This window comes from Malaclemys terrapin, chromosome 7 (genome assembly GCF_027887155.1).
Source record: "Malaclemys terrapin pileata isolate rMalTer1 chromosome 7, rMalTer1.hap1, whole genome shotgun sequence".
NCBI classification, from domain to species: Eukaryota; Metazoa; Chordata; order Testudines; family Emydidae; genus Malaclemys; species Malaclemys terrapin.
The window spans coordinates 40,995,972-41,011,220 of record NC_071511.1 but is presented as its reverse complement, the minus strand read 5'-3'; the positions used below and the strand labels follow the sequence as shown (position 1 = coordinate 41,011,220).

The 15,249-nt window shown below is 41.2% G+C and overlaps 1 protein-coding gene across 1 annotated transcript in view; it reads left to right on the top strand.

Annotated features, from left to right (window-relative positions):
- The window catches only part of ATP2B2 (ATPase plasma membrane Ca2+ transporting 2), a 534,155-nt gene that overhangs the window by 297,234 nt on the left and 221,672 nt on the right, over positions 1–15,249 (top strand). The window contains exon 4 of the mRNA XM_054035362.1: positions 4,885–5,082. Coding sequence (XP_053891337.1) covers positions 4,885–5,082 — 198 coding nt within the window. The remainder of the gene's footprint in view (positions 1–4,884; positions 5,083–15,249) is intronic.

Genomic DNA, 15,249 nt, shown 5'->3' with positions numbered 1-15,249 from the left:
GGTTGGGCAAACTTTTTGGCCCGAGGGCCACATCTGGGAATAGAAATTGTTTGGCGGGTCATGAATGCTCTAATTGGAGTTGGGGTGTGGGAGGGGATGAGGGCTCTGGTTGGGGGTGCGGGATGTGGGGTGAGACCAGAAATGGGAGTTCAGGGTGTGGGAGGGGGCTTTGGTCTGGGGTGTGAGAAGGGGTTCGGGCTCTGGCTGGGATTGTGTGCTCTGGGGTGGGGCTGGGGATGAGGGGTTTGGGGTGGAGGAGGGTGCACCGGATTGGGACCAAGGGGGATCAGGGCTGGGGCAGGGGGTTGGGGCATGGGGGGGTGAGTTCTCTGGCTGAGGGGTATAGGCTCTGGGGTGGGGCTGGGGATGATGGGTTTGGGTTGGAGGAGGGTGCTCTGGGCTGGGATTGAGGGGTTTGGAGAGCAGGAGGGGGATCAGGGCTGGGGCAGGGTTTTGGGGTGCAGGAGGGTGGCTCAGGGGTGCAGGCTCTGGACGGCGCTTAGTTCAAGCGCTCCTGGAAACAGTGGCATGTCTCTCTTCCGGCTCTATGTGGAGGCGCAGCCAGGCAGCTCTGCATGCTGCCCCATCTGCAGGCACCGTCCCTGCAGCTCCCATTGGCCGCAGGTCCCAGTCAATGGGAGCTCTGGGGGTGGCGCTTGGGGTGGGGGCAGTGTGCAGTGTGGAGCCCCTGGCTGCTCCTCTGCGTAGGAGCTGGGGATGGGCATGCCACTACTTGCGGGAGCTGCGTGGAGCAACCCCCGACCCTGCTGGAGTGCCGGAATGAGATAAGCCCCAGACCCCGCTCCCCAGCGGGAGCTCGACGGCCGGATTAAAACAGCTGATGGGCCGGTTCTGGTCCGCGGGCTGTAGTTTGCCCACCCCTGTTGTACACAGTAGGTTGTAGGGCTGCTAACAGCAGGTCAGACTCCTGTACCAAGGGTTGCCAGGTGTCCACTTTTCAAACGAACATCCTGTCGAAAAGGGACTCTCCCCAGCCCGGTGAAAATGAGCGAGTGAGTGAGGGTGGAGGAAAGCAAACCACAGAGGAATGTGTCCTTGGCAAAGAGATACAGCCGAGATCTGTCTTCTGTAAGAAGCTTTAATGTGCTGCCAGGTATGGCTGAGGTTAGCTTAAATAAGGCACAGTAGAACCTCAGAGTTACAAACTCCTTGGGAGCGGAGGTTGTTCCTACCTCTAACATGATCATAACTCCGAACAAAATGTTATGGGTTCTTTCAAAAGTTCACAACTGAACATTGACTTAATACAGCTTTGAAACGTTACTATGCAGAAGAAAAATGATGCTTTTAACCATCTTAATTTAAATGAAACAAGCACAGAAAGTTTCCTTACTTTGTCAAATCATTTTTTTAAACTTTCCCTTTATTTTTTTAGTAGTTTACGCTTAACAGTACTGTACTATATTTGCTTTATTTTTCGTCTCTGCTGCTGCCTGATTGCGTACTTCCGGTTTCAAATGAAGTGTGTGGTTGACTGGTCAGTTCTTAACTCTGGTATTCTTAACTTCTGACTGGTGTTCTACTCTGTTATACGCAATACCACCTAGTGGCAGTAGAGTATAATACAGTTAGCATTCCGTCACAACATTCAGTCCCCTTTTCCTATCTTCCTTCATTAGTATGCTTGTTTGTTTTTCCTTACTGACCTGGATGCAGTAATAGCTCTTTGGAATATTGCCCTATGCCTTAGACCAAGGGTTTCTAATACTTCTTCATAAAAATCTCTCTGAATATAGTAGCAATTTGTTTTCTTTGTCTCTGAGAACGGAGTGTAGTAATTACTCCAAGATCATGCATCTTTAAGAAAGCAAGATTCATTTAAAAGAAATCAAAAATAATTCTAGGTTCCAGCTGGCTATCAGTTAAGTTTGACATGTGAAGATAAAGTTGAGTGAAGTAAAAAGAGCTGCCTGTTGTCAGTCCTGGTCTGGTTCTTAGCCTTGCTGTGTCTGAGATCCAGCCCACTGGTGACTCTGAGATACGGCTGCCTTTCCTCTCAGGAGTCAGTCCCTGTGTCTGGATCCCCTTTGCTTTGAAGGCTATTCACTTATATACTCCAGGTACTTATGATGTGTTTGTGCGCCAACCTGCTCATTAACATATGAGCTAGACAGGTATCTTTGGTATGAGAATCTTGACAATAATGTTCACACAAGTGTATTATCCTGGGAAGTGATGACTTCACTGTTCCAATATAATTGACACTGGACACTATCTTTAATGGAAAGGCTTAATTTGCTAGAGCTGTAATTACTTTCCATAGTATTTAAAACTTTCATTTTATCCTGTTGAATGTATAATTGTTTACCTTCTCCACTCAGTTTTTTTCTATCCTGCTGTAGCTGGCCAAGTTAAGCTTGTAAATACTCCTTGTTGTGGACAAAATTATTATTTTTTCAGACACTACTACCATCCCCTTTCCCAATCCAGGGTGACTGTTCCTCATTGAGGATCCCTTTAAAGTCTTTCTGTCTTAGAATTTTGTACTGCCATCACCATAATATCTGAGAACTCTCCATATAATATCAGTAGCACCAGCAAGGTCCCTAGTGGGCATCATTGAGTCTCTGACACGTCTCTCTCCATGGGGCTAGAATTCTGCTTTGGGTAGGGTTTTTTTGGGGGGCGGGGGCAGAGTGTGTGGAGGTGTGAAGTATTTGGGAATAAAAGAGGTGTTTGAATTGTGTCACTTATAGTGGAAGGGCTTCCTCAAAGAGGAAGGCTGTGGAACATTCCCTAAAGGTGGCCAAACTTTGAATTCACCTGATCTCCTCTGGAAGATTGTTCCATAGTCAGACCCCTCGCCAGAAGATGCTTTGTCCTCAGCTCTTATGTGCTTCTTCGGCTTTGGGATATGCATTGTCTCAAAGGAGCATAGCTGTCATGGTGATTCATAGATTAATGTTTGGTCTTTGATGTAGCAGGGGCTTGATCCATTAATTGTTTTGAAAATGAAGACCAAGGCCTTAAACTGGCATCAGAAACAGCCCAGGACCTGGTGGACAGACTTGCACATTGTGTGATGTGGTCACTGGGGTCTGAGCCATGGAGAAGGCAGGCAGCTGCAGTCTGTACCAGCTGGAGCCTGTGTATTTTTTTCATATTCAGCTTCAGATACCATAAACTACAGTAATCCATCATAGAAATGACAAATGCACGGATCACTGGGGCCAGGTTCTCATCCAGGAGGAAGGGACAAAGTTTCCTAGTAAGCTTGAGGTGAAAGATGACATTTTTAAAAACTGATGTTACCTGGTCATCTGAGCTTACTTGAGAGGTCCAGCCAGGTCCAGGGGCTTTGCAACACTTTGATGAATGGAGGCTGTATGCATTTGATAGATGGTGGAGTCATCTTTCCCAGCTCTTCCAAGTATTTTCCCTTTCCAACCAGCATTACTTTGGTCTTGCTTGGGTTTGGCTTGTTCCAGCTTCTCTTCATCCCAGAGATAATTCAGACATTCTGACATTTTAGTAGTGGCCATGGCTGCTTCAGTTGAGTATGAAATATTTAGTTGAGAGTAATCAGCATACTGTAGGCAGATAAGTCCATGGTGTCTGACTATCTCTTCCAATTGTCTCATGTCAATATTGTAGAGATGCAGAGATAAAGGACCCTATGGGCTAGGGCCTTGGAGAAGAGGAGCAGTTACCCATTGCTATTCTGAGTTCTGCTGAAGAGCAGTGATTGGAACCACTGTATTGCTGAGGCCTCTACTATAGGTTGGTTAGTAATACCCTGTGGTCCACTCTGTCAGTCTAATTAGACCTTCACTGTCCTGGCTTAGGGTTAAACCTGAATAAAATTGTTTGTATATTTATCTTGGTGATTGCATTAAAGGGTGGCAGCTGAATTTAAATTCCAAAGTATTGATAAATCCAATTGATATCCCATATAATTTCTTGACAGACTGTATCAAATCCATTAGAGTATACAATGCAGCATGCTTTTGAGAGGAGTATCTGGGATTTATGGGAAAGCATTTAATTTCTAAGATTTGCAAGCATTTGGGGGAAAATAATGGTTTTTGTATTAAAAATTCTAGCAACACTCTGTTCCTATAAAATTTCCCACTGTGCACATAAAAGTCCCTGATACATATTGTCCAACAATCCTGAATGACAAGTTAAATGGTACATAATTAAATTCTAGGTAAAAGGCCACATATAAGGAAGGGAATTTGTAAATCTTCCTTTTGGGAAAAGCTAGGATAATAATATTACTTCCTATACACACAACATCTAGTGGCACTGTGACTCTCCTTTCAGTCAAGAAGGGCTGGACACAGCTCACCAAATGCTCAGTGCATGGCCAGAACTGTTCCTGAGAATGGTGTAAGAAGTTTCCTCCAGAAGTTTAGCATACTGCTTCTCTCCTGTGGGGCTGTGCAGTGAGGACCTGAGCTCAGCACCAAGATTTGTACCTCTTGGCAGCTGTCCCAAAGTTGCCATTAAATGTCCCAGCCTTGCCAATATATTCTGATGGCACTCTCTACAATCTACCTTTTCAAAAATTGTTCACTTTGCAAACTATTGTACATATTAGATCTCATAAAAGTAAACATACTACTTTGGGATACTATATAATTAATAACTGACAATAAGGGGTTTCATTTAAATAATGTGTCCTTAAAAGTCTCTGTAAACATTTTTAGGCTTCTGCTCAGAATACAGGGACAAAAGAATTATTTTGCTAAACAAAAAGTTTAAAAGTGGCAAATCTGCCATCCTGTCTAATATGCCATAGGTGATAAAGCTTGCAAGTCTACTTTGAAAATGCAGTTTATTTGAATACTAATGTGTTGGGGCTTTTTTTTTTTTTCCTTTTCATGGTACTTGAATCAATTGTTTTTAATTTGTTCACAGGATTACCTGGCACTGCTGCGGATCTAGAAAAAAGAAAGCTTATTTTTGGGCAAAACTTTATACCTCCAAAGAAGCCAAAAACTTTCTTACAGCTAGTTTGGGAAGCACTACAGGATGTGACTCTTATAATCTTGGAAATTGCAGCCATCATATCTCTGGGGCTCTCATTTTATCAGCCACCTGGAGAAGGGAATGAAGGTAAAAACATTTTATAATAATTATCTGTAAATTTCACTGGTGATGAGTTAAATGTTTTTTGTTTGTTTTCCTGTGGTACTAACATGAGTGTTTTTAAGGTCAGCATTTTTGTTTTCTTCTAACTCCTAGGACTGTTACATAATATCTGAGACCTAACATTTTTCTAAGGATACACAAACTTGCATTTTTCTTGCAGAGCTGTAAGAAGGTGCTGAATCCCAAGACGTGTACTAAAACATTTAAAAAAAAATCCTAACTTTTTTATAAAGCTTCTTTGAAAATGTATTTTAAATGCTCTGTCATGGCTATTTGAGCTCAGGTTTTGGTTATGCATTTACTCATCTTGAAAGATCGTTTGCCAAATGATACAGAAGGAGCGTGTAATCAGTTTATGTATCGGTTATATCTTATCATCCAGGATAGATCCATAGGGGTGGATCCTCAGCTAGAGAATGGAGCTATGACAATTTACACTAGCTGAAGATCTGACCCATTAATCACTCACTCACTGACCTTCTATAATTCTAATTTTTAAAAATATTTTGGCCATTAATCTCCGAATAAGCCTAATTCAAAGAGAAATGAGAGGGAGTAGGTCATGATCCCAAGCTTTACCTACAAGTCTTGCACTGCAATGTCCTACTGTGGTATTGGTAGAAAGTTTTAAATTGTTCGTGTGTCTGGAGAATTCTTTCTAATTCACATACATAGAAGAGTGGGTCCCCTCCACATTTCCAAACGATCATGCCAGGCTAATGATGAAGGTTTTTTTTTTTTCCAGTTCTCTTATAGACCAGTGGAGCTGCACGAGACACTGTGCAAAATTATGTGAATGATTTGTAAATGTATGAAGAATGTCTTCCTCTAAATATAGTCTAGAAATGCTTTTTCATTCATTTCACTGTCCTTTAAGGAATGTAGCCAAAGACCTTTCTTTCTTTTCCATTCACATGCATATAGATATGCGTAATATATACAGTGTACTAACGTGTACATATTTTTATCATTAATTATTCCTTTATATATAACTAGATATCCTTGTTGCATGCTAAATGGCCTGCTCTTACTGGAATCTTTGGCAGTTTTGCCAGTGACTTTAGTGGGAGCACAATTTGGGTCCTAGGTGAGAGAAAAGTTAGATGAACTTCTTTTCCAACTGAAACAAATCTTAAATGTTTTTTTTGCATTTTTAATACTATTGTCATATAGTTTGACATTGTGATGTTGCTTGTGTGAAGGATATATAAACCTAGGATTTGATCCTCCAAATTCTTTACTCGCACAAGCAGTCATTACTTGCTTGAGTAAGGATTTGCAGACTAGGCCCCCATTTTTATTCATAATTTATTAAGAAACAAATCTTTGAAAATATACGTATATAATTGATTTTTTGGTTGTGTGCTACCAAGCTATGAATTTTGCTTTGATACTGTATTTAAAATGTTTCTTTCCCATGGGAATCAGTTGCACAACTGAGATACAGAAGACATGCTGGAAAATTCAGCAGCACAGCATGGGAAAATGGGTTCATGTTTTACCATAACAATCTTTCATTTAAATGTTCTTTAACATGTTTGCCTTCCCTAGGTTTTTAGTAACATTTTGTTAGGAGCATTTGGCTACGTTTACGTGGGGAAAATGTATCACATTAGTAAAAGTGTACTAATCTGACCATTAAAGGTACGTTGTAAGGCTCCCCTTTTTTCTTCAGACATTTAAAAATGAGGGGAAATTTTTTTTTGGGGTAGGATATCTCAAATTACTGGACTTCTATAGAGTCATATAAATAAACAACTAATGTGTTAAATATAATTTTTCTCTTAGTGTGGACAAAGGCAGCCATGTTTAAAAACATGTTAGCTGGATCTTTAAAGCATAATGTCTCTGTCTATATTCGGTGTTGAGTAAAAAGAACCTCAGGTTTTTTAAAAAATGTATTTTTATAACCTAGTTAAGGCCCTTCATTTCCAGCTTTTATTTTTATTTTTTTCCAAGGATTTTATCAATATTTATTTCAAAAACTAAAGAGCGGATGAAAATCAGTGCAAAAAATTAACTTTACAGTTTGCAGGGTAATATCAGGGTTATTATTGGGAGTAGGAGGACAGAAGAAAAGCAAGAGTTTATTGTTTATGAAACTGTTATTTCTCATCTCCATTACAAAAATAAAAAATAAAACTTTTTTAAAACAGTTACATTCAGAAATGCAGTCAGATGCAAGGATGGCTTGCTGTTACATGAAAGAGACCAAGGAGCATAAGCAAGGAATAGTACTTTAACAGAACCCCCATGCACAAATCATCTGTCCTGTCACAGAGGTGGGCCACACGGGCTGGGAGCCAGGAGAGAGCAGATCCCAGTCACTGGAGCTAGGAGAGAGCAGATCCCAGTCACTGAAGCAGAAACCTGCCCTCAGCAGGGAGACCTTCCACCCTGCAATTTAGCTCCATTCCCCAGTGCTGCTGGCAGATTGGAGTGACCATTCCCAGCCCAGGCACAGGGAGGGGTTCTGACTGGCAAGTGAGGCAGACAGGAGGGCTTCTCTCCAGGCAGTGACACATTCCCAGGCCCATCATTGCGCCATTGTTCTTATTTATGGAGTTTTTAGAAGTCCCCTTTACCTGGGTTCTGTCAATTGCCTGCCATCATTTTCCAGAGATTTCCTGGGCAATGGTTTCCAAAGAGCAATGGGTGTAATAAGGATTTTATAATCAATGGCTAGGATAATGGATGAGACTTCCCTGAGCAGAACAAGAATCCAAGTTTTACTCCTCTACTGAACCTTCCCAGTAATTTAATGTAGTAATTGAAATGGGCATTGTCTGAAAGCAACAGGAACTACAAGAGCTGAGTGAGAAACAGAATTTCTGTCTAGTGGTAAATCCTATTTCAACATTCATTTTTGTTCTGCGCTGGAGCAAAAAAAGTGAAATATTTAAATTTTTCACAGGATGAAACATTCCAAAAAAATTTGGTTTGGAAATGGGAGTAGTAGTTTGGGTGCCTGATACCTCCATTGTTCCCTATGGACTGGGCTTCCTGGCCAGACTATATCTCCCATAATTAACCTATAAGCATATGACTCCCATGATGCACCACACTGCTAGGTCAGTGTTGCATCATGGAAGTTGTAGACCGGCCAGGGATCACGGCCAATAGGAGAGAATGGAGGCATTAAACAGCTCCCATAATGTACCACCACAGGAAAATGCAGTTTTAATGTTGAATTGACACAAAACAAAATGTTCCGGGTCAATTTAACAAACTGTAATATTCCTGTTTGGATCAAAACAATATACTTTTCTTTTTAATGTTCCCTGATGGAAAATTGAAAAACTTCAGAAAAATTGAAATTTTCCACAGGAAAATGTTGATTTTAATGGAAACTCTATTCTCAGTCAAAATATTTCCAAAAGAAAACACCCAACCAGCTCTCGTGACTGTGCTGTAACTGGCATTAATGCTCCTTGCCTCTCCTGTTGAATTTGTAATAGAACGTGTCACTATATGTAAAGTTAAGGGTACAGTGGTAGTTTTAGAAAGTGTTTGTCATGTTATGATTCCCATGGAATTAAGGAGCATGGGGAGTCCTAGAGAACAGCCATAAGTACTACTGTCTGCTCAAGGCAGTAATTCAAAAATCAATGGGCTAACAATGGCCTTTTATTAGGGGTGAGTGAATGTGTTGGACTGAAATTCAGACTGGTCTGAAACGCCTTCCAATTCTTCAGCTGTACTGGGGTACAACATTTTGTATAGGTCTGAATCAGTTTGTTTAAGTGAAATCCTGCTCCCTCCAAGCTTTGATGCTAGGTCTGCAGGGGCATAACAGCTGTGGCAGACACTTGGCTAGGCTTCAGTGAGCATGAAGTACAGTATAATACACTGGAAGTACAATGGATACCTGGACTTCCCTGTACATGTTATAGGTTCTAATATAAAGAGAAGGATTTTTAGAACAATAGAAAATTAATGATGCATCATTCCTTCCAGACATTTCAGAGTTCTATTAGGGAAGTGTCTTTTCATGGCTGACATTTAGGTTTCCTTAATTCAGAAGTCAGTGGTTTTATTTTCTCCTTTGTAGGCCAGCTAGCTTATGGGAAGGGTCTTTGCTCTGGGTTTTCTGCCACTAGAACACATTTCAGAGATTTAAGGGGTGGCAGATAGAGGAGAATAGAGGCATCAAGGGAAAAATCAGCAATGACACACAGTCTGATAAAAATCCAGGGACTACACTGAGGTTTTTATCCACTGCTCTGCATTTTGCATGTGCAAGGGAATGAAGTTCACACACTGCTCTGAGCAGTGTCTAAAGTCACACTAGATTTGGTCCAAATATATACCCACTTCTGGGGGTTTTAGCTATATTGGTGACTCAAACAAGCTTTCACATCAATCTTGTCTGATCTTGGGGTCCCATGAACAATTATTTCTGTCCTAGTCCCCAGTTTGCTTTGCCTAAAGAGTCACTTCTACTTCCCTCATATCCAGGATGGAGTTAAAAAGGTGACCCTGCCATAAAGAATCAGCAAGAAACAGCCAGCAGTATCCAGCATGGCTTCAACACATGCTAACAATGTTCTGCCCCAGAGAAAGCTCTGGGAGGCTCATTTCCCTGACTACTCGGCATGCAGGGGACATATGCAGGCTGCTCTCTCCTTTATGTTTGGACGGAAATAGCTCTGTATCCTCTGGCTTCCTCCCGCCCAGGGAGGAATCATGCCTAGGCTCTACAGAGGAAGCCATACACTTCCATTCATTCCCCTAAATCCAGAGGCTGTCATAATCCCTAGCTCTTAACCAGGGAGTGTGGGAGAGGAGGGGAACAGAAGGCTCCCCACTATGCACCTACACAAATGCCAGGGACAATCTGGCCATGGATTGTATAATTTTCCCCATCTTTGGTTACCCCCACTTTCCCTTTCCCCCAAAAGCACAACCAACAAAAATCTTAATCTAACAGCTGCTGTTTTGTTATATATTTGCTTTAGTACTTGCAGGTCGCAGGCTTTTGAAGTCTCTCATTTCTCCAGTACCAAATTCTTATTGATCTTTTTCTTATAGTTATTGCTAAGACTACAAACTTATATTGTGTTTCCAAGAAGTAAACTCTCAGTAGTCTCTGTTCTCTCTGATGGTTTGTCTGAGTTTTCATTTCTCAGATGAAATCAACTTACCCTTAAATTGTGTAAATGCTTGCTGGGGAAGCCTTGAACTAGATTCTCATGTAAGCTAACATGTTGTCTGCCTTGAAGAAACAAATACTTGTGATTTAGGCAACCACTTAAACATCAATACCATGCAGTCAGACATTGGGGAAAAAAGCTCATTAAAACCAAATACTGTATTAGAATGTATGCTGTGTCTGCCAACATGAATACATTATTATATATTTTTATTACCTTAGCACTTTGGAGCCCTTGTTGTCAACCAGGACCCCTTTATCAATAAAGACCTCATATGTGTCATCCTTAAACAAGCTAAATTAGGTCCCAGTGGATAAAGAGTTAATGAGAGTGTTGAAGGGGGAAAAAAGTGAAGGCAGTAATTAATGAGCCATTTCTTTAGCCTGTGATTAAATAACATCAAATAAATAAACCAGCTGGGAATTCTGAGCATCCCCTAAGGAATTTCAGTTCATGTGGTTGGAATCGATGCATGAAGTGTTTAAGTGAATTAAGATTGAAATTACAGTAGTCGAATTTATAGAGCATTACCTTCTCTTCACACAGGCAATCAACATACAGGGTTTTCCCATACTGTGTAGCATTTTAATTTTGCTAAAAGGATCGCATAGCTGTGAAAACACGAGGAAACTTTAAATCACTTGAATTAAAGGAGGCTACTCACATGCTTAAAATTAAACATGTTTAAGTGTTTGTTGGATTGAGGTCAGAGTACTCAGAACCTTGTGGGATCAAACTCATATTCTACGATTAGAGACCCAAAGTTTCAGAGACTGATGCAAACTACTTAGTGTTTTCCATCCATTAAAACAAATTTCTGACGTTTATTAATATAAGAATAAAAAAGTAAGGATAATTGAGCACTGGAATTTACCAAGGGAGCTTGTCATATCCCCATTGCTGGAGGTGACTAAGAACAGGTTAGACAAACATCTGTCAGGAATAGTCTAGGTATTCCTGCCTCATGTGGGGGCATGGACTAACTGACCTCTTGAGGTCCCATTTCTATGATTCTGTAATGATCGGTCAGTGTATGAACGAATCAAAATATGGAGTAAATAACCTTCAAATCTGTCTTTCATATAAAACTCTAATCTGTTCTTCTTTTAAATCTTCTATTTCTCATTTGAAAATATTGACTGTGTAAAAATAAGCTTATACTCTTTATTTTATACGGCCAGTATTAATGTTGTTCCAAAATATCACCTAAATCATAAACACATATTCATATCATACTCTTTGGCCAACTCCCCCTCCCCCCAGTACCGAGGCCAACTTCAGGACCCATTTTACTGATTCCACAGCATAGAAATCCTCTGTAGACTATGTAGATACTGAAGGAACTCTACATCTATGTTAAGTTAATGTGCAAGTTATAATTGTTTTTGCACACTGAAAATCAATAGATGCTTCAAGCATCTTATCCACTAAATGGTGACTGCATAGAGTAAAATTAGAGGCCTTCCCATAATCTAAGTAATTATTTCTTGGTTCCATGGAAAATATGAAGTGTTGCTAAATTAAACATAGAGAATTGCCTTATTTTAACAAGCTCATCCTTAAGTGATTAGGATTTTAGCCTTAGAGATGTCTTATGAGTGACATCAGGGAAAATTAAAATTCAGCAACCCTGCTCAATAACTTCCTTATGAAAATTATTTCAGAATTTTGCCTCATATCAAGGAATCTCACAGTAACTAACAATATTCTTCAAATGACTTAATTTCAGTAACCTTCTTGTCTCAAAACAGAATGAGGGGAAACAGCTGAAATGCCCTATGACTCCACATTGCCTGTGCAAACTTCTCACCCAACAATACTTTGAACAACTCTGGTAAAGTGATACCTTTCTACCTTCCTTTAAATCTATTATTTACAGGTTGGAATCCCTGAATTTAATTTCTGGGGCTTCCATCCAGTGACACAGTGTTGCTCCAAAATATAAGATTAGCACCTTGGAAATTAATTCCAGATTAATTGGATCTTATTCCTTAATTATGACAGATTGGTTTTTCACTATCTTTTCCAGCCAAGTCTCAAATGACTGAATCTTTGGGATGAAAGTCTAATTTCTCATACATTATTTTACAAGTTGATAGAGGGTGTTTAACATAAGGGGCCTTCCTCTTCAGATGCTAAACAAACCTAAACTGGTGAAAAGGCAGGTCCTATATTAGAGGGGGAGTAAAGGTAATATGGCATTAGAAGCTGAGTCCTAATCATCTCTGCTAATAAATAAATAAATTGATCCAGCTGCCATTGTTGTCACAATTTTTGACTATTAATGCTTCTTTGGAGCCACACTATAAAAGAAAAAAAAAAACTGGGGAAGCTGAGATAACAGAAAAGCAGCAATCAAAAAATATTATCAAAGAATTAATCTCAAAGCCATCAAAACAGAATTTTCCAAGAATAAAGCTGTGGATGCTCAAATAATCTTAACAACTCTTCAATAAAACAAATCTTTTTAGAATCTCAAATTTTAAATAAAGGATTTCAAACCTTCTGTCAGTACAAATGATTAAGTAGTCAGCAGCCTAGAAATATAATGGAAATGGAAATATTTGTCCTGAGAAGAAAAACAAAACCAAACCCTTGTACTGGTAGAGTCCCTCAGTTTAGCTTCCCTCCGCCATCGGCTGGGACTGGCTGAAGCAGGATGTGGTTCTTATTGTCTGGCTATGCTGAAAGAATGACAGGAGACATTAGATATAGGTTGAATCAGGCCACAACTTTATTATTAGATGTCTGGGACTAACCCGGCGGATAAAATATGCAGTGCAGGTGAAATGTGCACTATTAACCGGGGGAAGGGGGAGTGCTCTTACCAGCCCCACCACCACCACCACCTTTCTGTTCATGTCCCTCCAGCAGATTCACTGCCTGGAACCTCCAATTCCACCAGCTCTCCCCCCCACCTTTTTCATCCAGGTCGCTCCAGCAATTCCCTTTCCGGGGCCTCCCCCACAATTAACCAAGAGGGGGATGAGTGCTTTTACCTCCCCCCTTTCTGTTTATGTCCATCCAGCAGATCCACTGCCGGGAACCTCCAATTCCAGCGAATTCTGGGGCGGGGGGGAGGGGGGCGCTTCCACGAGCTCCCTCCCCATTTTTATCCAGGTCCCTCCAGCAATTCCCTTTATAGGAAGGGTTAAGGTGGACTATAATGATGGGGGGTGTGATGGGTTGGATCACAGAAACCCCCTTGGGAGCTGCCACCTAATGTGCAAAGACTACCTCTGCTTCTGTTTTCCCTGCCAGCTCAGGACTCCAGCACCCTGTCTTGCTGAGCCAGCCACTCCTGTCTGGCTCTAACACAGACCCAGGGTCTGAATTGCTTGTCCCAAAGCTGCAAGTTTACCTGAAAACAGCTCACAGTAGTGTGCTTGTCTTTAGCACTCAGATGCCCAACTCCCAATGGGGTCTAAACCCAAATAAATCCGTTTTACCCTGCATAAAGCTTATGCAGGGCAAACTCATAAATTGTTCGCCCTCTATAACACTGATAGAGAGATATGCACTGATAGAGATATGTTGTTTGCTCCCCCAGGTATTAATACATACTCTGAGTAATTACTAAATAAAAAGTGATTTTATTAAATACAGACAGTAGGATTTAAGTGGTTCCAAGTAGTAACAGACAGAACAAAGTAAGTCACCAAGCAAAATAAAATAAAATGCGCAAATCTATGCCTAATCAAACTGAATACAGATAATCTCACCCTCAGAGATGCTTCAGTAAGTTTTTTCTCAGACTGGACACCTTCCAGGCCTGGGCACAATTCTTTCCCCTGGTACAGCTCTTGTTGCAGCTCAGCTGATAGCTAGGGGATTCTTCATGATGGCTCCTCCCCCCTTGTTCTCTTCCACCCCTTTATATATCTTTTGCATAAGGCGGGAACCCTTTGTCCCTCTGGGTTTCCATCCCCCCTCACTGGCAAAGCATCAGGTTAAAGATGGATTCCAGTTCAGGTGACATGATCACATGTCACTGCAAGACTTCATTACTCACTTGCCAGCACACACAGGTACAGGAAGACTCACAGGTAAATACAGCCATCTGCAGACAATGGGAGTCATCAAGATTCCAAACCATCCTTAATGGCCCACACTTTACATAATTACAATAGGCCCTCAGAGTTATGTTTTATATTTCTAGTTTTAGATACAAGAGTGGTACATTTCTACAAATAGGATGATCACACTCAGTAGATTATGAGCTTTGTAATGATACCTTACAAGAGACCTTTTGCACGAAGCATATCCCAGTTACATTACATTCACTTATTTTTATAAAACCATATAGACTGCACAAGGTCACAGGGGGTTGGCTCCCTGCCATACCAATAAAAGGAGTCCCTAGCTACCCCCAGCTTGCTCATTTACCAAGCACCTCTCCTTAATTCCTTTTGCAAGCCATTTATCTGTTCTTTTGTGTCTTATGAAGTACCTGCACTGAACATTCGCCACAAGGAGGTGCCATCCATTAGCTTGGCTGCCTCCGGCCCACACCCAGACATCTCCCAATGCCCTTTTTTATATCAGCCAAAAATATGGCAGCACCCGAGTCTGACAGGTGCACCCCATCCTTCCAAAATAACTCCGGTGCCCCATAGAATATGCCAGGATGTGAAATTACTGTGCCCCCCAAAGGCAACAAGAATTTGGCCACTTTTCTGTTCACATACTTCCTGGTTTTGTCCACTCTAGTGGGGTTCCTGGCTCCCCGCCAGACCCTGTGCTGAAGCATATCTGACCAGACGATGTTAATGCCCAGAAAAATTCCCAGGATCTGCTTCAGGTCCCTCCTAGTTCAAAGCATTAACTCCACCCCTTTAAGTATCCCCAGATCATTTTCTCCCAGATGTAGCACCAATATAGACGGCCTCTGACGCACCTGCACAGCATACAACAGCAGTATCAGTTGATCCCCATCCGTGCGTGCCAACTGAATAATGCTTTGCCACCAAATCCCAGC